At 34.9% G+C, this 24124-nt stretch overlaps 2 protein-coding genes, 1 long non-coding RNA gene and 1 pseudogene across 4 annotated transcripts; 2 read left to right on the top strand and 2 right to left on the bottom strand.

Annotated features, from left to right (window-relative positions):
- Nucleotides 1-1122: 1122 nt before the first annotated feature.
- LOC136206239 (coatomer subunit delta-like) lies at nucleotides 1123-7481 on the top strand. Its single transcript, XM_065997208.1, has 12 exons — nucleotides 1123-1365; nucleotides 1497-1529; nucleotides 1649-1688; nucleotides 3571-3794; nucleotides 4097-4339; nucleotides 4427-4601; nucleotides 5271-5575; nucleotides 5959-6157; nucleotides 6234-6387; nucleotides 6726-6788; nucleotides 6873-6969; nucleotides 7179-7481. Exons 2-12 carry the CDS (start codon nucleotides 1527-1529, stop codon nucleotides 7266-7268), a joined length of 1593 nt encoding a protein of 530 aa, XP_065853280.1. The 5' UTR covers nucleotides 1123-1365; nucleotides 1497-1526; the 3' UTR covers nucleotides 7269-7481.
- Nucleotides 2172-3553, bottom strand: LOC136205910 (membrane steroid-binding protein 2-like). Its single transcript, XM_065996760.1, has 4 exons — nucleotides 3547-3553; nucleotides 3371-3411; nucleotides 3196-3293; nucleotides 2172-2616 (listed from the first exon to the last, which is right to left on the bottom strand). Exons 1-4 carry the CDS (start codon nucleotides 3551-3553, stop codon nucleotides 2355-2357), a joined length of 408 nt encoding a protein of 135 aa, XP_065852832.1. The 3' UTR covers nucleotides 2172-2354.
- A 4100-nt stretch (nucleotides 7482-11581) lies between the features above and the next one.
- LOC136206803 (uncharacterized) lies at nucleotides 11582-14889 on the top strand (annotated as a pseudogene).
- Nucleotides 14890-19103: 4214 nt separating this feature from the next.
- LOC136206404 (uncharacterized) lies at nucleotides 19104-23867 on the bottom strand. 2 transcript variants are annotated; one of them, XR_010676274.1, is made up of 7 exons: nucleotides 23722-23867; nucleotides 23234-23346; nucleotides 22260-22452; nucleotides 21201-21372; nucleotides 20856-21117; nucleotides 19733-19796; nucleotides 19104-19628 (listed from the first exon to the last, which is right to left on the bottom strand). It is a non-coding gene; the product is annotated as an uncharacterized lncRNA (long non-coding RNA). The 2 variants fall into 2 exon arrangements; XR_010676273.1 differs by having other exon boundaries at nucleotides 21242-21372.
- Nucleotides 23868-24124: the final 257 nt, after the last annotated feature.

Genomic DNA, 24124 nt, shown 5'->3' with positions numbered 1-24124 from the left:
AACTTATAATTGTATATACAAATCATTAAAAATATATTTTTATTCTCTTAAATTTTTATTTTTTTTAATATAATGTTTTTAAACTAGCATTAAATATTAAAAACAAAATTTAAAATCATATTTTTTTTTCTTTATTTATAAAATTTATTAGACATAAATAAAGATTATTTTTTACAATTTATATAGTTTTCCACTTATTTTGATAATTTTTAAAATATTTTTCATTCATTTTTTTAGTCAATAAAATTTACGCTACTAAATTAAATTTCTTTAATTATATAAAATTTAATAAATTAATTACTCAATATTTTATAGATTATGTAGGAAAAAAATATTGTAGAGATTATGTAGGAAAAAAGGAGAAAAAAACATAAAATAGGAAAAATATATGTTTTATTATTAAAATATAGAGTAAAGGATAATTTTGGTATTTCAAAATTTATTTAGTATTGTTTGACCATTGACTCAAACATAAGGACTAAGGAGTTGATGAAACTAAAAACCGAAGGACTATATAATTATTTCTAAATACAGGGGGACTGACTAGTGTATTAAGTAGAAACTCAGAGACTTTATAATTATTTACCCTAAATTATTTACCATTCTTTTTAATTAATTAAAGGAAAAAAGCATAATTAAACCATGAACTTTGACTGTTTTAAGAATTAAGCTCCTGATCATTTATTTTTTCATATTGAGCTCTTGATCATTGATTCTATTATGGATTAGGCTTTTATTTAACTTTTTCGTCGAGTTTGGACTGTATATATCGTTAGGGTAATTCGGCTTGTTGATATGGACAAATAAAAATAAGATTTTCTTGACTAGGAGAGATAAAAAATTAAAAATTGAAACAAAATTATAGAAATTAATTTCTATTATATTCTTCCAAACTCGATTTTCTCATCTCCCATTTTGTGATTTTCAATATTAGAATCGTCAAATCGATCTTCTCTTCTCCTAAACTCGACAAAAAAGTTAAATAAAAACCAAATCCATAATAAAATCAATGATCAAGGGCTTAATATGAAAAAATAATTGATCAGGGTTTGATAATTAAAACATGTAAACTTCAGTTTTTTTTTTCTTAATTAAACATAAAATTCTAATAAAGCCATGATCAATATCGCCGTCGATCTAATTTTTTCTGTTTCGATTTCCCAGCAGTCCTCTCCTCACCGTTCAGAACACCTCGTCATTCAGTCCATCTCACCGTTCAGCTTTTGCCTGCTTGAATAAAAAAATAAAATTCTAATGCATTCCATTCTGATTCCATCCATTCCCTCCTCCTTCGTGGAATTTTGAAGGATCTAGTTCTTTTCCTCTTCGCTTCAAAGAGAAGAGTTTACAGAAAAGTAGATCTTGGTTCGCATTTCAGATCTCCAACTATTTTGATCAATTTGTTTCCCAGTTTTCCATCTCTTATATTCTTCTTCCTGTTCGAATCCGCTCGCAATTGGCATTTCTGTTATATTAACTTGATTTTCGTTTTGCAGGGCTTCATTCTGTTCTTCTGATTAATCAAAATGGTAAAACTATCATCACTATTATTATTATTCAATGTTTTCTTCAACTCTGCCTTCAGTTCTTCTCCTATTCAAATTCGTGAATCTTAGTTTCGTGTTTTTTTTTTTCTTTCTAAACACAGGTTGTACTCGCTGCCTCCATAGTGGGCAAGTCTGGCAAAGGTTTGTCTTTGCAATGTAGATAATTTCATTTCGTATTTCTGTATCTGGATCAAAGTACCCTGTAATGTTTGTTTTCTGATTTGTTTTTCTAAACTCCAAGTAAGGTTCCAATCGATTCATTTGCATGTATAAATATCATCTGAATTAAGATCTGTATATGGCAGAACACAAAATAGTGGCGATTTGGGTGTTTTATGCCCAAGCAATGCAGTAGTTGATTTCCTGATTCTTTTATTTTATTTTAGTGATGTTTTCAGTCCAAGCGTTGAACAATCACCAGAAACTAAAGTTACAAATACTGTAAAACTTTTGGAACCAAAATTCAAGTATCTTTATATTATCCAATGAGAGGTATCTATTGAAACCGAATAAAGCCTTATGTATTCATTCTTGTCAGCCAATATATTTATTGTTTCCTCTCTATTCTAAAGATGAGGTGTACGCTATTGCACTCTTCCTTCTGGCAATGGAGAATGACAAAATTGCATTCATGGATTCACTTATACAACAGCCTTGCCTAAGCAATTTAAGAAGTACTAATTTCATACACAAAAATCTCAGCAGTTGATGTTATCTCAAGATAAAAATGATGTTTAGAAGTAGTGCATAAAGTCGTGTATGAATCATTATACACGTACCATATTCATTTCTAATAGAAACTGTGCTTTATGAATCCCCGTTGACTTCGTCTTTCTGGGCCTCTTCAGCATTTTCTTCAGCCCTGATTTGTTCAGAAACAAGCTTCCCAACCTTGACATATTTCTCCATGAATTTATAATCCCAGTCCTGTAAAACTTCAAGTTCGGATTCACCAAGACCATCAAGATTTCCTGTCAGGTCTTTAGGGTCAAAAGGTAAGAGAGCTAAAGCTCTACTTGCATCCCTCCCAGCAATCTTTGCATATGGATCACCAGGACCATAAAATATCCTGCATACAATTACAAACACGGTCAACATTATTTCTACTTCATAAACATTTGATTCAGTTACTGATATCTTAATTAAATGTGTTGTTGACAATCTTTTTTAAATTAAGAACTAGTGAACAGTGGCTTTCTGACAATTCAAGCAGTAATTGTCATCACCACCTGTTCAAATTCTAAGTTTGATTAGTAAATTTTGGAAATTTTGTATATATTGGATAAGGCATCAAATTAGTTCCTAAGTTTTCCATACAGATCAGGTATGAACAAAATTAATTTTTTTGATTAAACTGGTTCACAATCTTTACAGGCAATATCAAACCAGTTCATCCGTGTCTTTTGCACACATGTAACACAATTATAAATAACTGATTAGGGCCGGAAAACCAAATAGAATCCAGAAAACTCATTTTCTGTCAAATTTACAACACATAAGTACCAAATTTTAGCCTTAGTCCTAATTTGTAACCAGGTAGAGCTTCATTTCTTAAAAGATTTATATCAGCTAATCCAAATTTATGTTTTCTATAGTTTCATCCGGTTGTACTTTTGAGAGCAAGAAAAAAAAATTTGAAAGGGAATACCTGGAAGAAGAGACATCATAGATCTGACCTTTGATGGCCATTAAAAGAGGCTTATTAGGATCAGAACCATCATAAGCTTTCAATTCAGGATATAATGTCTGCGTAGTTCAATACTTATCTTTCTCTGCACTAAGGTAATGCACAAAGATTTAGTTGTATTAGCTAATTTAAATACCCATATCCTTTCCTTTTCCTTGACGATTTCTTTTCCCCAACCTACATGAATGAATAAGTTCTCTCGAAGATTTATGATGTACTAATCATCCTTGGTCTGGTGTCTAGGTGCCTTTCTTTTTTATGTTTGATCCTATTCAATCTAATAAGACAATTTGAATTTTGAAGTTCATTTGCCTGACATTTTGGTTTTCAATGCAGTGCTTGTTTCCAGGCAGTTTGTGGACATGTCTCGTATGAGGATTGAAGGTCTTCTTGCAGCCTTTCCCAAGTTGATAGGAATTGCAAAGCAGCATACCTTTGTCGAAACTGAGAATGTGCGATATGTTTACCAGCCAATAGAGACTTTGTACTTGCTACTTGTGACAAATAAACAAAGCAACATTGTTGACGACTTGGAGACTCTGAGGCTGCTCTCGAAGCTTGTATCCTTCCTTCCTCTTCTGGTCTAAGATTAACTATCATAGTCTTGAAGTATTCCATTTAAACTCATCTGCAATGATTTTGATCTTCAGAGCACCTCTGACTTCTTATTTCCTTGTTCCTTCCACCTAATTGGCTACTTGTGCTCTTGCTTACTAGCCTTTTATAATTTGTTTATTGGAAACTGCTGCATGTTCCCTACTGTGGCGAAACTTATAAACATTTGAAGCATGAGTCGCACAATAGATTTTTTTTGTTTTGTTTTTGATCTGTTACCTTCAGTTAATTCCTTAAGTGCTTCCAGGTCCCCGAATATTCTCCTTCTCTTGACGAAGAGGGAATATGCAGGACAGCTTTTGAGTTGATTTTTGCATTTGATGAGGTCATCTCCCTTGGACACAAGGAAAATGTGACTGTCACCCAGGTTAAGCAGTACTGTGAGATGGAGAGTCATGAAGAGAAATTGCATAAATTGGTACTTCAGAGCAAGATCAATGAGACCAAGGATGTCATGAAGCGCAAAGCTAGTGAGATTGACAAAAGCAAGGTAAATATTCAAGGTTCTGGATGTGAAATGGACTGAAAAGTGGATTTATGCTCATGTATCCCTATTAATATGTTTAATCCATTGCAGATTGAAAAGAACAGAGCTGATAAAGGAGGATTTATGTCCTTACAGTCAATGGGATCTGGACTAATTGAGAGTAAGTTTAGTGAGATGGGCATTTCCAGCGGCGAAGGTGGTTTTGCAAGTGGTTCTGGGTTTGGATTGACAACTGATGTTGACTCCTTCTCTGTCAAACCTAAAGGTTTTGCCCATTTTTATCTGAAGGAATTCCTACTAGAAATGTGCTTTATTTTCACTAGTTCTATGATTGTTGATAGACAGTAGATGCTTAAAAATCATCTGAACTACCTATAAACTTACATATGGGTGACCCGTGGAATTTTTAATGAATTTACTATTATATTCTTGAATTTCATGATATGTTGATATGGAAGATGAAGAAAAAATAAAAAATTATGGGGAATTCTCTTTGAACTAATAATTCATGATTTGGGTTTAACATGCCATGTTGTCGATCATATTATTTAATCAGTTTGGGGCATAAGGCATAACTAATATGGAGCCATTTTGGTTTTCTTGTGCCTATACCTATTTTAAGTTATGGAAAAGGTATTGAATTAATTCAATTTTAAGTTTTGCTTCATTTCTTCTACTTGCTTGCATTGCATCTTTATCTCTCTTCTCTCTCTTTGACTTTCTCCTTCCTAGCTTTTCCTATCCTTCTCCCTCTTCTCCTTATTTTGAAAGGGCACTGATGTCCTATAATAGTAATTTTAGGTTTTCAGCTTACTAATTCTGCTGGTTTCTCCCTTTTATTTATTTATTTTGACTTTTAATTGTTGCCAATGTTAGCATATTTCATCTTTGTTGCTATTTTAATACATTAAAGAGAAACTATGCCTATTGCCAGGTCGTCAACCTTCATCTGCCAGTGCACCATCTAAAGGTCTTGGCATGAAACTTGGTAAAACCCAGAGGGCAAACCAGTTTTTGGAATCACTGAAAGCAGAAGGTGAAGAAATTGTTGAGGATGTGCAGCCAAAGGCAGGCCAATCAAGATCAGGTGCCCCACCACTAACTGATCCTGTCACGTTGACTGTTGAGGAGAAACTTAATGTGACTTTAAAACGAGATGGTGGGATGAGTAACTTTGACGTTCAAGGACAGCTGTCACTTCAGATTCTTAACCAAGAAGATGGGCTTATTCAAGTTCAGGTTTATCTCTCCCTCCCGGCAATCTCTATACAGACTTGCCTTGAAGTTTTTTCTTTGCTCACCCCTTGACCCTACTTGCCAAACTTAGCTGATATGATACTTCCCCAGGATTGAGCCTTTGGTTACCTGTGGTAGTTTCTGTGAACAGTGCATTGATGAGATATGTTGTAATGCATGAGTAAATTGTTTTCCATCAATTAGTTGCCGTTAAATCATTCTTTTGTATGCAGATTAGCTGTTCCAATATGAATGCAAAATTTATAGAGAACTGTACTCAGTACCGAGTAGAGTGTTTTTGTCCCTTTTAACTATTGTTTCTCAGCTGTGCTGATGAATCTTATTATTATAGTAAGTTCTTAATATTTTGTTTGTTGTTGTTCTAGATTGAAACTGGAGGAAATCCTGGCATCCTTTTCAAGTCACACCCCAACATGAACAAAGAATTATTTTCCAATGAAAATATTCTTGGTTTGAAGGATCCCAATAGACCTTTCCCCACTGGTCAAACTGGGGATGCAGCAGGTGTTGGCCTTTTGAAGTGGAGAATGCAAAGTTCAGATGAGTCAATAGTACCATTGACAAGTGGGTATATGTTTTCACAGCTAATGGTTTTACTGGTGTTTGTACTGATGATTGACTGGAAATGTGTGTTCTGCAGTAAACTGCTGGCCCTCAGTTTCTGGAAGTGATACTTATGTTAACATTGAATATGACGCTGCCCCTTTGGTTGATATGCGAAATGTTGTGATCTCAGTACCCCTTCCATCTCTTCGAGAAGCACCGGTTGTTAAGCAGATTGATGGAGAATGGAGGTGAGAAATGATTTTTTCTACATAAGCTGTTCTTTATATATTTTAAGTTTGCTGGATTTTTTGTACCTTTTATCTTTTCAAAGTTTAAGTTAAAAGGAAGAGTGCAAGTTGTGCATTCGGGGTCCTAGGACAGCAACTAGGTTCCTGGGTTATAATCAATGTTCTAATCTGTTACGTTACCGGTAATACTTGGTTGGAGCTGAGATTTCAACAAAAGTAGAGGAAGAGAACTGACATGATTCAATATGCTAGGAAGAGTTAACTCTGCTATTCAAGTTTTTTACACAGTTCATCTCCGGTGAAGCAAGAAATGATATTGTTTCTCTTCAAATCTGCAGATATGACCCGAGAAATTCTACGCTGGAGTGGTCAATTCTTTTAATTGATACGTCAAACCGCAGGTACAAAGATTGTTGGTGTACTATTTGAGATGATATATACTTGATATAGAATTTACACATGTTTTTTGCGATTTTTGTTGGCAGTGGATCCTTGGAGTTTGTTGTGCCGCCAGCAGATTCATCAGTATTCTTCCCTATTAATGTTCGGTTTTCAAGTGCTAGCACATTCAGTAAACTAAAGGTTTCTCTTTTCTGTCTTATGATTGTTACACTAACACTGCTATGTTATTGCTCAAAAACAAATTTCGTTTCAGTTTGTTATTATACCATATCATAGCAATTTGAGAAGAGAAGTTACTTTATTCCTTGAGAAGGAAGAGAAGCAGAGAACATTGTTTATGCTAAAAATAGTTTTGATAGTCATTTCTTAACTTGGAATCCACTTTGCAGGTTGTTAATGTCCTGCCTCTGAAAGGCGGAACTCCTCCGAAGTTCGCTCAGAGAACCCAAATGGTAACCGAGAATTACCAAGTAGTTTGAGTTGCAATTTTTATTAAAAATTTTGGGAGACCTCAAGTTGATTTGAATGCATCTGTTCAATTTTCTATTGCATTGATAGTTTTATAGCAAATTCTACATTACTCAAATGTGGTATAGAGAATCATCATCCCATTTGACTTGCTTATAATGTAACCGCCATTTATGAAAATAAAATGAAAATTTCCATAATCTCAGAAATCAAATTATGAATTATTATTATTATTATCTTCTCCCTATTTGTTAGTTTTTATTTCTTTTATGGTTCCCAGTATTTTCTTTACTAGTTCGTAAAAGAGATCAATACACCGGATATATTGAAATTCGTAAGTTAACAATTTTAATCTATTTAGGTTCAATATACTTAAAAATTAATAAAAATTCAGAGGTTAATTATATTTGACATTTATTTACTTAATGTTTTTCATTTTTTATTTATTTTGAATGTGTATATATATCCAAACAATTAAAGAAAAAATAAAAGATTTTGTATTTATACAATAACTTTTAGAATTTCACTTCTAACTATAATATGGTGGCCGCTATCCTCACTTCCTTTAAAAACAAAGTAAAATTATTTGTTTTCCTAAACCAATGATACAAAGACAAATCACATTCCATTGTCTTAGAATTTTATACGTTCTACCTACGGCTCCTGTTTTTCTTCTTGCGTCTCTCTCATCCACACTTCTATTCCAGGGTGCTTCTCTTTCTTCTTCTCTCTATACATCCATCTTCGACCTCAACACACTTAAATCTCCATCTTTTACAACTAGATTTCATCCCCAATTTCAATTTGGACACTAGTTTGAAGGCTTGAAGGAAGAAGAGGATTGGGCTTATCTTTCTTCTTCTCCTCTGCACATCCATCTTCTACTTCAACACCTAAACCCCCCCATCTTTTACATTTAGATTCTATTGCCAATTTCAGCAATTCTCAAGTTACCAGTTTTAAGGATTGAAGGAAGAAGAGAAAAGAAGGGTTGTGTTCATGATTTCAACAATGGAGGTGTAAATCGAAGTTTCAGCGAGAAAGGTCCCTTCGATCATCCTATAATCCAAAAAAATGTGAGAAATCTGAGCAATTAATTTTAATCCTATGGGATTCATTTGCATTGAAATTGAATGTACAATTAGTCTTTAATTTGTTGGGAGGACAGACTTAGTAGGTTCCATAGGACTTCATTTAGATTGAAATTGAAGGTTCAGTAGGTTCAACAGGGGCTTCAAACAGTGTGGATGCATCCTTGATATTTAATTGCTCCATTTCTGGAACTTGATATAGAAGAAATTTTGATCATTTCATCAAATAAAAGCTTTCATACTCCTAGTTGTTGCTCTGCTGCGTCTGGCCCGTCCTCTAGGCACCTTTGGAAGGCAGGGAGGTCAAACTCTATCTGTCTTCTTTTTTTCCTTGAGTAAAGTTCAGTTGTGATTCTGCTTTCACTAGAATGAATTCACTTTGGCTTACTTTCATCTTACCAAATCCCTCTTTTGGATTTCTTATGAGGATCATGATTTTAAGGTAGTAAGACCTAGAGGAGATGGGGATAAGGAAGAAGTGTTTGAGACAAAAAAAAAGGTTGTCATCATTGAGGAGAAAGACAAAAGTGGAGCTTGAGGAAAATGAGAATAATGTGGTAGACGTGCCAGATGGAGTTGCAAACAACAGTAGTTTATAGGGTTAGCAAAGGGGTCTTACTGTTGTGATACTCCATAGACATGTGCGCAATTAGTTAATTTGGGATCTATAGAGGGAATTGAGTTGTATCTCTTTAATATTATATAATTTAACTCTCCTTTTGTGAAGGCCAAAAGTGAAGTATGGAAGATGTGACTCAACTTGTGGAAATTGGCATGTAGTTGTTTGATATATTTCTTGACAATACACGTGCAATGCTTGTAATAGGGGATCATCATAACTAACTTAAAACTGAAAAAGTGAGAGGAGAAAGAAGAGTTTCATCGCTTATTCCCATTATAATAGCACAAGAGAGTGTAATAATTAAGACACCTAACCTAACCTCAAAATAAAGTCAAATTATGGTCATTGCCTTACTATATCCTCCTTTTTCATTGCTAGAACTTCCTATTAGAGGTTCTCTGCCCTTTGCCACTGCACTTGATTCTATAGTCTGTATATCCCATGAATTCCATATCGAGCTATTGTATTGTCCTTTCCAAAATTCCAGTTGCCAATACTAGAGAAGAATTTGAATTTCCATCATTTATCCGAACCTTCAATTCAAGGATGAAAAATGTGATTAAATATAAAATTAAAATTAAAATTTGGTATATTAACCTCCAAGTTTGCAACATTTGCAATTGCTAAAGCCAATCTTAGAGTATATATTCCACTCTGATCAACTGTGTCAAGCTTGAACTTTATTTACCATGTTCTTTCATATCTACTACTGTTGTTACTGTTCTTCCTGCATCATTCTTCATATATGATGCATTTCGCTTGAACATGCCATGGAAACGTTTCTAGTCGTCTAACTTACCTCCCAAGGTCAAGCATTTCGCTTGGAAGATGATCACCGGTGTTCTTCCGTGCTTATTTGTTCTACAGCAACGTGGAATCCCGACGAATGGAGTTTGTGTCCAGTTCCATTTTGAAATCGAATCCCTGCACCACGTATTCATCGCCTGCCCGTCTGCTAAAGAAATATGGAAAGCAGCGAAGATGCAGGTGCGATGGGACAAAATTAGAGCTCCTAACCTGGGCTTATGGATTCAACGATGCTGGGAGCTCTCCAATGCCGACGAAGCACTTCACGAGATAACACTGTTATGATGGATGTGGTATAACATGAACCGACTAGTACACGAAGGAAACAAAATGGATCCCAACAGCCTCATAGCTAAGGCGAACAACTTATATATGGAATGGAAATCCCGTGCTCCGAATACAATTGACCTGATTCCTTGCGCTTTGCCTCTTGACTCTTACAAGGTCTGGCGTCCTCCTCTCGATGGAATCACAAAAATCAACTGTGATGCCGCATGGGAGGATAATGGCCATTCCGCAAGAGCCGGGGTGATAGCACGAGATTCAAATAGTCATGTTATATTCTCAGCAGGGATCCCATTGGCGCCTTGTCTGTCAGCAGAAGCAGCAGAACTACAAGCCATTCATGAATGGATTATCATAGCGCGAAACTCCAATATGCAGAATATCTGGATGGAATTGGACACGAAGACAGTGGTGGACACGCTAACTCGCGGCCAGATTCCACTCTCGCCACTTCATTTTCTATACTTAGACATCAAACATTTATCGCTTTCATTTCATCTTGCGTTTTTCAATTCATTAGGAGAGAAAGTAACAAAGTAGCACATAGTCTAGCTCAATGGGCTCGTGATTTGCAATCACCTTTAATCTTACAGGGAGATAGTCCGGATCTAGTCTGGTCCTTATTATGTAATGATTCTATCAATTCTTAATATATGACTTCCCGCTTCAAAAAAAGAAGAAGGCAAAAAACATAATTAAGTCTCTAAACTTTGACTGTTTTAAGGATGAAGTCCTTAATCATTTATTTTTTCACATTGAGCTCTTGATCATTGATTCTATAGTGGATTAGACTCTTACTTAACTTTTCTATCAAGTTTGGACTGCATACACCGTTAGGGTGATTCGGCTTGTTGATATGGATAAATAAAAATAAGAATTCCTTGACTAGGAGAGATAAAAAAAATTAAAAAGTAAAACGAAATTATAGAAATTAATTATCAGTATATTCTTTCAAACTCGATTTTCTCTTCTCCCATTTTGTGATTTTCAACATTAGAATCGCAAAACCGATCTTTTCATCTCCTAAACTCGACGAAAAAGTTAAATAAGGGTCAAATCCATAATACAATCAATGATCAACGACACAATGTGAAAAAGTAATTGATTAGATGCTTGATATTTAAAATATGTAAAGTTTAGGGGCTTAATTATGCTTTTTACGAAATAAAAACTCATATATTATTATTTTCATATTATATAAAATAAAATAATATTTTTATAAACTAAAAATAATTAATGAACTTACTTAAAAATATATTAAGACATTAAGCTCCTACCTTTCCTTAAATCTTAATGCTAATTTTTTCTATATTTTAATCCATTTTTAATAAATAAATAAATAAATTCTTTTTTGAAACGGTAATAAAATTATTTTTAAACGTTAAAGTTTCTAAAAATCGCACCAACAAACAGCACTTCATCTTTCCCTCCTTTCCTTCTCAAAACAATCTTTCCCTCCTTTCTTCTCTTCTTCCCCGCTCCTCTCTTCCTCTGTATACGCGACAATACCGATTTCGAAATGACAGTGTTCGGAAACTCCGGCACCAGAAAACAGGTCTTCCCTATAGATTACCAATCCGAAGTTTCCCAGCGTCTCCTCGACGCTTCCCATATTAACGACTTGAAGTCGGCTTTCGAGTGTCTCGACGATCCTTTCGTCGACGTTAATTTTGTTGGCACGGTGAGCTTGAAGGCGAAGAAGACAGAAGTTTTGCTTCACCATGAATCGGCGCACGAAGTTCGCGTTGAGTATATGGAGTTTAAAACTGATGTCTCTGCTCTGTTTCTCGCTGCTCATACCGGAAATTTAAAGCTCGTCAGAAAATTACTGGTAATGTATTGATCTTTTTTTTTTTGGATATCGAAAGGATTGATGAAATAAGAATGTTCTGATTATTTATGTAATACAGAATTCATCATTTTGTAGACCTGTGTTGCTTTTGAACTGATTAAAAAGAAAAAAATCAGTTTAGGGTTAATCGGACGCTTTATCTGTGGTTATGCGGTATAAGCTTGTTTTAAAGAGATAATTTGATTTAATATAATATGATCAAGCTCTAATTAGTATTTCGATTGTGGAATTAGGTTGCTGACATGTAATATTTTCCTGGATATCTTTAGTGCAGTCTTGTACACACGGAAGATAAGTCCATATCAATTCCATTTTAAAATGATTAACAACTTTATTTCTCCATACTTTGATCCAGAAATACAATGCTGTCCTTTAGCGGAAGCCATAATAATTTTTTCTCTAGAATATTGGTTCAATAATTATCAATACATGTCTTGTACTAAGCATAGGTAACAGAGATTTTGGCACTATAACCTTTTGTTTTTGTCTTTTATTACATTACAAAAATGGTGATATGGTTTTTCTGATACAATTTTGGTGTAATTTGTGTGGCAGAGCGTTGGAGCCGATGTGAATCAGAAGCTGTTTCGAGGCTATGCTACAACAGCAGCAGTAAGGGAAGGACATTTAGATGTTTTAGATGTGCTTATCAAATGTGGGGCATTTCAGGAGGCATGCGAAGAGGCTTTGTTAGAGGCGAGCTATCTGGGTCAGGCCAGACTTGCAGGGCTGCTTATGAGTTCTGACCTTATACGCCCACAGGTTGCTGTTCATGCTCTTGTTTCTGCCTGTTGCAGAGGCTTTGTCAACGTTGTAGACACACTCATCAAGGTAAGCAGTTAATGCCACAAGATTACCTTCTTTACATATGTACATCAAAACAATGGAAATCTTATACATGATTATGTATAGACCACATTGCCTCTCAACCTCGAACCCGATTAATCAGATCAACCTAAATGAAAGAGTGGCTTTAGTATTCTAGTACATTCTTAGCAATTAGATGTTTTCTTCATAGGTTGATTTGCAATTGCAGTGAAGGATAATTCTGGACTTGCTGTTGCGATTATTTCATGTAACATCTAAGAATGTACAATTCTGAATTTAAGCCCAAATCTGAAATCATATCCTTTCATCAAATTAATAATGTTGATCTGACATTGGTGATCTTAATTGGTGGCAGTGTGGAGTGGATGCCAATGCAGTTGATAGGATTCTCCTTCAATCTTCCAAGCCATGGTTGCACGCTAATGTTGATTGCAATGCACTTGCTGGTGCGATTATTAGCAGGCAGATTTCCGTAGTTAGACTTCTTTTGAAACAGGTCAGCATTCGGGTGGACATCAAGGTGAGGCTAGGAGTTTGGTCTTGGGATACTGATACAGGTGAAGAATTTCGAGTTGGAGCTGGATTAGCTGAGGCTTACTTAGTCTCCTGGTGTGCAGTTGAGTATTTCGAAGCAAGCGGAGCTATTTTGCAGATGCTCCTTCAACACGTCTCTCCTAACATTCTTCACTTGGGGAGGACTCTTATCCACCATGCCATCCTGTGTAACAATGCAAGAGCAGAAGAAGTACTTCTAAAACATGGTGCAGATAAAGAATCACCCATCGAAACAGCTTCGAGGAATGGCTGGCGTCCTGTTCATTTAGCTGCAATGCTCGGATCAGCCAAAGTTCTTGAACAGCTGATAATTGCTGGCTGCAGTCTCAACTCCAAAACAGATTTAGGCGAAACCGCGCTGATGATTTGTGCTAGATATAAACAACAGGAATGCTTAAAAATTCTAGCCTCTGCCGGTGCTGATTTTGGCTTGGTTAATTCAACCGGTAGTCTGCTAGTTCGATTGCAACATCAAGCAGATGGGCAATTGGATTACAACAAGCAGTGATAGATGTAATTCAAGCTGGGAAGAATCCCAAATCAAGCAATATTTCAGTGTTTTCCTCCTTAACCTTTGTGATTCAGGCAAATGATATTGAGGCCTTGAGAAAGCTCATTGAGCAGTTGGAGATCGATCTCAACGAACAAGATGAAAACGGATTCTCTGCTGCTATGATAGCTGCCGCAGGTGGTCATGTGGAAGCTTTCAGGATACTTGTGTATGCAGGTGCTAATATAAAGCTACAGAACAAACACGGCGAAACAGCAATCACTTTATCAGAACGAAACCACTACGATGAAGAAATTGAAAAAGTACTACTAGAGTATGCACTTGAAGAGGGACATAACTACTCTGCTGGCATCCACGTTCTACACCGGGGAGACTTGCATTTAGTTTCAATGTTAACCAGAAGAGGCTACGACATAAATGCAGCAGAAATTGATGAATACACTCCACTTATGTTAGCTGCAAAACAAGGCCATAGCAAGGTATGTGAGCTTCTGATCTCATTTGGGGCAAGCTGCGAAATTGCAAATTGGAGGCAGGAAACTGCACTCATGCTTGCCAGGGAGAATGGAAAAGGAAAAGATGGAGAAAATGTCATACTAGACGAACTTGCGAGACAACTAGTTTCGGAGGGGAGTCGAGTGAAGAAGCATAAAAAATGTGGGAAAGGAAGTCCTCACTTTAAATCATTGAGAATGGTGAGTGGTACAGGAACTTTGCAATGGGGGAAATCAAGCAAAAGAAATGTGATTTGTAAAGGGGCTAAGGTTGGTCCTAGTGTAAAATTCCGGTGGAAAATTGATGTGCAATACCGTGGAATGTTTCATGTGGCGACTACTAAGAACAAAGAGGTGCATTTTGTTTGTGAAGGAGGGGTTGAGATGGCTGAGTTGTGGGTAAGAGGAATTAAGCTTGTGACAAAGGAAGCCATCTTTGGTAGGAAAAATTGATTCGTTAGAGATGATTATAGTAGAGAATTTTATTCTTATCATTTCATTAATTTATGACAAATTTTGTTAATTTGTAAATATTATAGTAATGTAAAAGTTCAAATTTTTAGTCACGAAATAAACTTTACATGAAATTCTTTCATTGGCTTTCTTACTTTAGTGCCTATACCTTAGATTTGTTTATGCTCGGAATGTATGTACTGTAATTTTTGTAAACTTGTGCCGTGTATTCATCTGTGTTTATGTGTATTCATTAGACAATATAAAATATAAGCTCTACCATTTGCTTTTTTTTTTTTTCTGCTAAACTGCACTATTCTCAGTTTTCTAGTTTACTCTTTTCCTTACATGTTTTGTTTCAGATATATAGTAAAAAAGGATTCCCGAGGATTAACATGTACAATTAGTCTTTAATTTGTTGGGAGGACGGACTTAGTAGGTTCCATAGGACTTCATTTAGATTGAAATTGAAGGTTCAGTTGGTTCAATAGGGGCTTCAAACAGTGTGGATGCATCCTTGATATTAAATTGATCCATTTCTAAAACTTGATATAGAAGAAATTTTGATCATTTTCATCAAATAAAAGCTTCATACTCCTAGTTGTTGCTCTGCTGCGTCTGGCCCGTCCTCTAGGCACCTTTGGAAGGCAAGGAGGTCAAACTCTATCCGTCTTTTTTTTCCCTCGAGTAAAGTTCAGTTGTGATTCTGCTTTCACTAGAATGAATTCACTCCGGCTTAATTTCATCTTACCAAATCCCTCTTTTGGATTTCTTATGAGGATGATGATTTTAAGGTAGTAAATGAAGAAGAGATTCGAGACCTAGAGGAGATGGGGATAAGGAAGAAAGAAGAGTTTCATCACTTATTCCCATTATAATAGCACAAGAGAGTGCAGTAATTAAGACACATAATCTAACCTCAAAATAAAGTCAAAGTATGGTCATTGCCTTATTATATCCTCCTTTTCATTGCTAGAACTTCCTCTCAGAGGTGCTCTGCCCTTTGCCACTGCACTTGATTCTGTAGTCTGTATATCCCATGAATTTCACGTCGAGCTATTGTATTGTCCTTTCCAAAATTTCCGGTTGCCAATACTAGAGAAGAATTTGAATTTCCATCATTTATCCGAACCTTCAATTCAAGGATGAAAAATGTGATTAAATATAAAATTAAAATTAAAATTTGGTATATTAACCTCCAAGTTTGCAACATTTGCAATTGCTAAAGTCAATCTTAGAGTATATATTCCACTCTGATCAACTGTCTCAAGCTTGAACTTTATTTGCCATGTTGTTCTTTCATATATGAAGATTGACTTATCTATTTATGAGTGCTCAAAGTATTAGAGAGTACTACATATATACCTGGGAACTTGAGCGAAAAACCAATCTTGTGTATAGTCACTCGTGCCAACAGTGAAATTCAAATCTCCATGAGGATATAATTCAGATATGTTTCCCATAATCCATACTGTCTAAATCTGGAATTAGGATAATACATATTATTAGTAGTCCAATATATAGGATAAAATGATGAGGCAATAATTGCGTACCTATCAGTGTGATTAAGATAGAGTTTGTTAACATAAAGAGGGTTAGGATCGGGAACATAGAATTCAGCTGCAGTTCGATCAGGTATTCCAATTTCCCAAAGTGTGGAACCATTCCTTGGAGGCTCATATACAACATCTCCAATACAATAATTAGTGCCTGGGGATATGTGAAGGACAGTGTGGTACTTGTAATCTCCAATAAACCCTGGAACCCATGCGTAAAGATCATAGGAGGCAGGCCTTATATTACTGATATTGAAATTACCCTATTCATCTGCTCTTGTCCAGAATTGGTAGCCCTATGGGAGGGAATTTTGGTTAATTTGGGGATTATTTTGAATGCTTAAAATGAAAATGAAAACACATATATTAACACCAGGGTCTTTAGCTTTCTTAATCATTAAATATTTTATGTATCTTCCTCTTAAAAAGAAACATGTTTTGGGATATTTGTTCTCTTGCTTCTTTGACTGGTAGCATATCATATATCTTCAGTACTATACACTATGCTCCCTGCTGCATTATATCAAAGCATTTTTCTCTTTTATCCTAAAGAGTCACAACTTCCTCAGTAGGCCACATGGCTGGCTCAAGAAAACTTAATGTTAACTTGCTATGTTTTGTGCTTTATATGAGGTTTTGTGGAAGCCTTATTTGCCCCAAAAATATCCCACCTAATTAAGAGTTAGAGACTAAAACCTATCAAACAAACAAATGTTCATTTTGACTTGATGGGTTTTCATTTCAACAATTTCTAGTGTTCCCAATTCTACTCAAGGTATAACAAGTAACTGTAATATGATGTGGCTTCTATTCACTCTATATCTATATAGAATATCTTGCCAATTTGGGAATTTTAAGAGGAAGACTATTCTATTTTGTAAATTAGGATAGACAAATTGAACTTAAGTTAATTGAAATATTTTAGACCAGTTCAATGTTGATTAGTCATTCATCAAGTAATTGAAATCTGCAACTAAAACTAAAAATTGACTAAAGTGGTTAGAGATATTTCCGGTGAGGATGGTGCTAGGTGAACGGTTTGAGCAAGGAGCGTCTTTAAATAATATATTTACTAGATATTGTACGTTTTTATCCAAGTTTCATTCTTTATCGCTTGTGATTTTAAAACGTGTATGCATGTATTGAAAATCTATCTTAATATATAATATAGCGATTAATCCAACTGTATTTCGGACATGGGATCAATTTTATTCTTGCTCCTATTGTTATCCTTCAAGACCGTTTCTTGCCCAGTCTTTCATCTAAGCGTCGCCCTACCATGATTGAGTCATCACATGCCCACTAGCTTTTGCCTAGTTCGTCTATGTGGAGAGTCGACTCTGATACTAATTGTAATAGTTGTTGGTCCAATATGTAAATATTATTCGCCTAAGCCCAAGTTAAGTTCCTTGAAACCCCGTTCACATCTACGTAATATAGCAGAGTGACACTCTCTCCATTTTTCATGTTGAATTCAGTTCATTTCATCTACTATCAACATGTTTAGGATCATTTTTTGCTTCCCGGCGTCACCTCTTCAAGATGAATCCTAGCAAGTCTTTTTTCGGATATTCTGACTTTGAAATAGTCTGTTATAACAACACACTGAATTCCTAGACTTTAGTCAAATTTCTGTTGCTCTGATAGATTCATGCTAATAAAGATAGATAGATAGATAAATACCATATGATAGAATTGTAAATAATTAATTAATAGTATTAAGTCAAACTTCCAATAATTTATCTTAATTGTTACTCATACAGTATTGTCATTATTAATGGTTAGTTAAATGCGAATTACTCAAAAAGAAGGGGAAAATAAATTATGCGATTGTTTTGAATAAGTGAAATGAAAAATGATCCAAAATGGAATTCTGTTTGTTACAGCTTGAGGAAACATGTCATCTGGGATTATCGGATTCAAACTTTCTAGATTTCACTTTGACATAAACTAATGTTATTGGCTTTTTGTTTCAGCGGAGTACTGGTAGCTCACGTCATGCAAACACAGTTCCCGAATCAGGAATCAGTTTCTTGTATGTTACTAAGATATTATTTGCTCTGATATCACTTTTTGTTCTCAGAGCAATTTTTACATTGACACTTGAGAATCTTCCCAGAGTGATATTGTTTATTAACTCGTTTGTATAGTATATTCCTCAAGTTATGGCTGACATCTTCTAACTTTATTAGCAATATTCTTATTTCTCATACCCACAATTATGATGAGGGAGTGCTTGCTATATGGATGTTTGAGGGTCATGATTTAAAAAATAATAATCCTGACACGTTTATCATTTCTTGAACGTTTATATCATATATAACCATAAAAACATACATGTTACCCTTGTTTTTGTATCATACCAGAATGGCATTGATGTCTATATTCTTCAGCAGCTCTGCTTGCAGAGCATTGAGAGAAGTAAAAAGAAAGAAAAACAATGATCTTCGATTACGACTCACCCGAGATTAACCAACAGGTATAGGTTGATGAGAATGCAAATAATTGGAAGGAGAGGAACACTACAAAAAAAGTCTTTTACCGATAGAATTTTTCTGCTTTAGCGACTTACAAATGTTTGAGACGCTTTTCTACCCGCGGTTTAAACCGCCTCTACAACAACATGTTTACACACTCACAAGAAAGCTTTTACTACGGAAAATCTATCGGTAATTCGTCTTTAATCCGGCACTAAAACGTCGCTAAAACATTTATACCAGTTTTACAATTTTAAGATGAATATTTTATGTCGATAAATTTCTGATGCAATTTCACTTATTTTGCAGCAAAAAGAAGATAAAGCTACATCATTTCATTAAAAAAAATATAAGTACTATTAGCCTCATCTTGGCACTAATGTTGTCATAATTAAAATTAAAATTAACAAAATCCAAAATAACATAAACAATGCGACTAAAGTTCAAAAATATCATCAACATAATCATGAATCAACCTCATATTGTTTGTTTACCACGAGCAATTGTCCAACGAGTAAATTTCCACCAAGTTCCTGACACAGTCAAAGAACTTTGCATCTTCACTTGCTCCATCTACATGACTCCCTCGACCACTCCATTTGCCACGAGCAACTGCTTCCAATATAAACCACATCAAAATCATTAGAGAACTTTGCATCTTCACTTGCTCCATCTACATGACCCCCTCGACCACTCCATTTGCCTCCAGCAATAGTTGTAACCCCTAAAAAGGATTATCAATATATTCAGTCCAAACTTTAGTTTCAACCCCTAAAAGAAGATTATCTATGCGTCCAGAGTATCCTTTAGGGGATCAAACAACTAGCTTTGGTCTGCTACCTGCAGTTCAACATAATTTTATTAAAATAATCATCATACAAATATGAGCCTAATTTTTATTCGTTTATCATGATAGATATATATATATATACAAAATTACTCACCAAGCTTGGTGCCTACAAGCACAATTGGCACATTGGAGCATAATGTTTTATGCTCAGGGATCCACTGCAAAGTCAGAGATGAATCGACCATCAAAATACTAGCAATTGGCATGTATCACATTATGTTATATGGAAATTGAAACCGAAACAACTATCAAAATACTAGCAATTGGCATGTATCACATTATGTTATATGGAAATTGAAACCGAAACAGATATAGAAATTGAAACTAAAACACAAGATATAAAACTGAAACGAAAAGAACCTTTTTGTAAATGTTCTTAAAACCGAAAGAACCTTTAATGGAACCTGCAGTAACCCCTCCAACCTTTAATACAAGTTCCATTCCATTCTACACTACACCTATGTTGCACGGAAACTCTTTTTCATTAGCGTTTCCGCGTTTCGTATCCGTTTCCGTTTCTGTTTCTTTCCGTTTCCATTACCGTTTTCTAGCTAATTTTTCTTAGAAATAACGTTTCCCGGTATCCGTTTCCGTTTCCGTTTCTTTTTCCGTGCATCATAGCACTACACTTGGATAATAAACTAGCTAACTTTGATGATATTAAGATGAAAGAAACTATTAATTAAAATCATTCAGAACCATACCATTATGGAATGGTGGCTGGTATGGAGCCCCAAAACACTAAAAATGCAGAGAGGCATTAGTACTGTAAAACACCTACACTAAAAATGCAGTCTCATTTGCATCGGCCCTTTTATAGGGCCGATGCAAATGCTTCGACCATTTGTGTCGCGCATTTATAGGATCGACGCAAATGATGCTTTTTTATTTAAAAAAATTTAATTTGGATTGAATGGAGCTCTGTAGTGCACCAAATAGATGTACATATGTATATAATAGTTAATACTCATAAATATGCTCTCAAGGATATGCATTCCAGTTATTGTTTTCACTTCCTCCTAATTCGAGGAAAAATGAAAAAAGAACTGGTAGAATCATGAAATTGAAAACATATTTATGCATGATCACTCTAGGGAAAACATATAGAAAGTATTCTCAAATGAAACAATAGGCAAAAGCTAGCATACTAGTAAGTATTCTATCAAATGAAACTACAGACACGAAAACGATTAAAAGGTGACAAGAAAGGGAGTTACCTTGATAAACAATAGGCAAAAGCCAACACAGTTAAGTATAACCTCACAAAATTCAAAATCCTCTGCTTAACAACCTGGCTAGCCGGATAAGAGAATCCAAAGCTCCACATATATTCAATTCTGGTCAGTATAGTATTCTAGTCGCTTCTCAGCAGGTTATTCACTTGAGGTTGAGTTTTTGAAATGCTTGCAATTTAACAAAGTCATGATCTAGACCTGCATATAAGTACTGCACCAGTCCATAGCACCAAAGGTTGAACAACTGATCCAAAAATGAATTGGTAAGAATCATACCACCAAATTCAGGAACAAAATCCAAAAAAAAAAACTGTTGTATATGATTACAGTGTCATGAGGCTAAACTATCTCAGAACATAAAAGAACACCTCAGAGCAAAGCAGTTAGTACAGTTTTTGCAGCAAAGAACCTCAAAAGCTCATTTGACTTTCTTCAAGTCTGCTCTAGGCCTCCATAGCCCAACCTTGTACTTGTGAGCATAGTTCAATATCAGCTTCCTCTGCAAAATGATTATCATATCATACAATTAGTAACACCCACTCAATGTTCTTCACCATTCTAATAAAAAAAATAAAAACGATGAATGCCTCCAAAAACATCATGAATCTGCAAAGTATATCGGTTCAGGGTTTCAGGATCGGTTTGGCCCTCAAGTTTAGCTAGTAGGAGTGAAAAATCGAGTTTGGGTATCAATTTAACTCTTCACCTTGGCATTTAGGGTCAAATCAGCCCAAATTAACATGTTTTAGTATACGATTGGTGGTTATTTGAAACGTGACGCTTCCTCACACTGACATGTGCCATTGTGGACTGATTTGATCCCAAATGCTAAATTAAAGGCCTAAATTGATAACAAACTTGATTTTTCGACTAAATTGATCCTAATTCTCAGGATTATTTGTGACAAGCATGATAGCTTTTAAGAATGAATTAAGGATCAATTTGGCTTCTGGAGTTATAGATATTAGAATCAATTTAATCCAAAATCAAAGTTTGAGTATCAAGTTGACCCCTTTAACTTGGCATTTGGAATCAAATTAGTCCAAAATGATACATGTCAACATGAGAAAGTAACGACTAATCATATACTGACATGTGCCATTTTGGACTGATTTGAACTCAAATGCCAAGTTAAAGTACCAAAGTGATACCAAACTTAATTTTGGACTACTATGATCCTATTAGCCAACTTCGAAGACCAAATTGACCCTTAATTGTTTTTAAGAATAATAATTGGCGGAAGGATAGAATTTGACAATGTTCTACATCACTAATCATAGGTTCACTTGGATATACAGAGAACTGAAAGATAAAGAACTGATTTTGGTTCTTTGTTCAAAATTGTATGATATAAGATTTTACCAAAAGCGAACTAATTTGTCCCACCTCAACAACAATAATTAGAGCCCCTGTCAAGTTAGTGCATGTCTCCATTAAACCCAAACATGAATCTCCAATTCTCATAATATAAACTGAGCTCCGAGAGCAACTCCATTCAGTATTCAGCAATTCATCCTACACATTTAGGACACGTGGACACGCATCCAACTCGCTAAACACACCAAATTTCCTTTCAGTCCTGAAATAATAGTTTTCGTATGATCATTTAGATATTCTAGCTACTTATAAATTCATAAAACAATTAATCAGAAACCTACTAATTCAGCCCATTACAAAATTCAAGGTTTATAAATTTCATTTTCCATTTTATTTCATTTTGGTTTAGTTTTTTATTTCATTTTATTGCATGTATAAACATTTTATTCTCATTTGAACACATTTCTTTCATGGGACTTGCTAGACAAGTGGAACCCATTAGATAATGATTAAACACATTTACCAAACACAACTTATCCGAAATAGGATCCATTCCGTAATGATTAAACATACTCTAATGAGCATTTATGACTCAAAGTCAGATACAATGACAGCTGCAAATAATTAAATTGATATTTGCATCGGTTCCTGTTAAAGGACCGATGCAAATGATTCAATTGATATTTGCATCGGCCCTTTTAAAAGGGCCGGTGCAAATAATACAATTATTTGCATCGGTCCTTGTTAAGAATTCTTTGCATTCATAGTATTATGTCTAAAAAACAAGTGATGTCACAGCATGAAGCCAATTTGAAGGAAATAAGCTAATTAAGAATCCTTTAACTAGGCACATACAACCAAAGGTCTGAACATGTAAAAAGAACTTGCAACATTAAACTTCTTATAATAAAATACTCCAAGTTTTTGCACATGACATTACCAGTACATGAGTGGAGATATTTTGAAATCTAACCACCTAGAATGTCTCCCAAGATAGATAAAGTTATTGAACTGAAAGTCATACAAGCTAAAGAAGCACATACCTCCAGAATGCACAAAGCTGTGCCTAGCATCATCTTGTTCAATACATGTAAGCACACCCAAACCAAACAGAAGTAGTAGACCACCAACACCACACAATGTAAAGCGAAAAGGCCTGATGGGAGAGGAGATCCAAACAAATATCAATATTATACCTTGGAAGAAAAGTAAAGCTAAATACTGTAGCCGTCAATTCAATTCAATTCAATATCACATTCAATTTCAATTCAATTCAATCCTAAATTCAATTGAACCCTCAAAATATCACATTTCAATTCAATCCTAAATTCAATTCAACCCTAACAATGTCACATTCAATTCAATAATTTCAATCAATTCAATAAATCTTAAAATCAAAACCCTTTAAATATCATCAATTCAATTAGATACCTTAACTATCACAATATCAATCCAATTTAATAAAAAACCCTAAAATCAAAACCCGTCAAATCCCAAACCTAAAATCAAAACCTTAAATTAAAAAACTTACCTCTATACCTCTCTTCCCCAACTTCCGGCGGCAGCAAAGAACGACGACGGCGGCAGCAGGTTCTTCAAAGTTCAAATGGCGGCAGGCAGCAGCTCCTCTCCTTTCCCAGGCTGCGAATCACGAGTGTATTGGAGTGGTGAAGAGGAGTAAATATGAATTAATTGCTATACATTAAAAAAAAAAAAAAAACGTTTAAGTTAAATGAAGGGTACGTAAATCATTTCCATCAAATTCTTTCAAATTTAACCCTAAAAGTGCAGTTTTAACACAACCGTGGTTGAAATTTAACTCTAATAATTTTAGTGAAAGGTAGTTTTAACATTACATACGAAATGGTTCAAATTTAATCCTAACAATTTTAATGAAGTGCAGTTTTAATACAAACATACGAAATTGTTCAAAT

Source organism: Euphorbia lathyris, chromosome 9 (genome assembly GCF_963576675.1).
Source record: "Euphorbia lathyris chromosome 9, ddEupLath1.1, whole genome shotgun sequence".
Taxonomy (NCBI): domain Eukaryota; kingdom Viridiplantae; phylum Streptophyta; class Magnoliopsida; order Malpighiales; family Euphorbiaceae; genus Euphorbia; species Euphorbia lathyris.
The sequence above is the reverse complement of the archived record's forward strand: the minus strand, read 5'-3'. Positions and strand labels throughout refer to the sequence as shown.

Excerpts from the sequence above, each read along its gene's own strand:
- LOC136206239 (XM_065997208.1), top strand. Across the intron at positions 6,388-6,725 it reads CAGATTGATGGAGAATGGAG|ATATGACCCGAGAAATTCTA; the intron begins GTGAGAAATGAT and ends TCAAATCTGCAG. Across the intron at positions 6,970-7,178 it reads GCACATTCAGTAAACTAAAG|GTTGTTAATGTCCTGCCTCT; the intron begins GTTTCTCTTTTC and ends TCCACTTTGCAG.
- LOC136205910 (XM_065996760.1), bottom strand. Across the intron at positions 3,294-3,370 it reads AGGAAAAGGAAAGGATATGG|ACATTATATCCTGAATTGAA; the intron begins GTATTTAAATTA and ends TGAACTACGCAG. Across the intron at positions 2,617-3,195 it reads TATGATGTCTCTTCTTCCAG|GATATTTTATGGTCCTGGTG; the intron begins GTATTCCCTTTC and ends AATTGTATGCAG.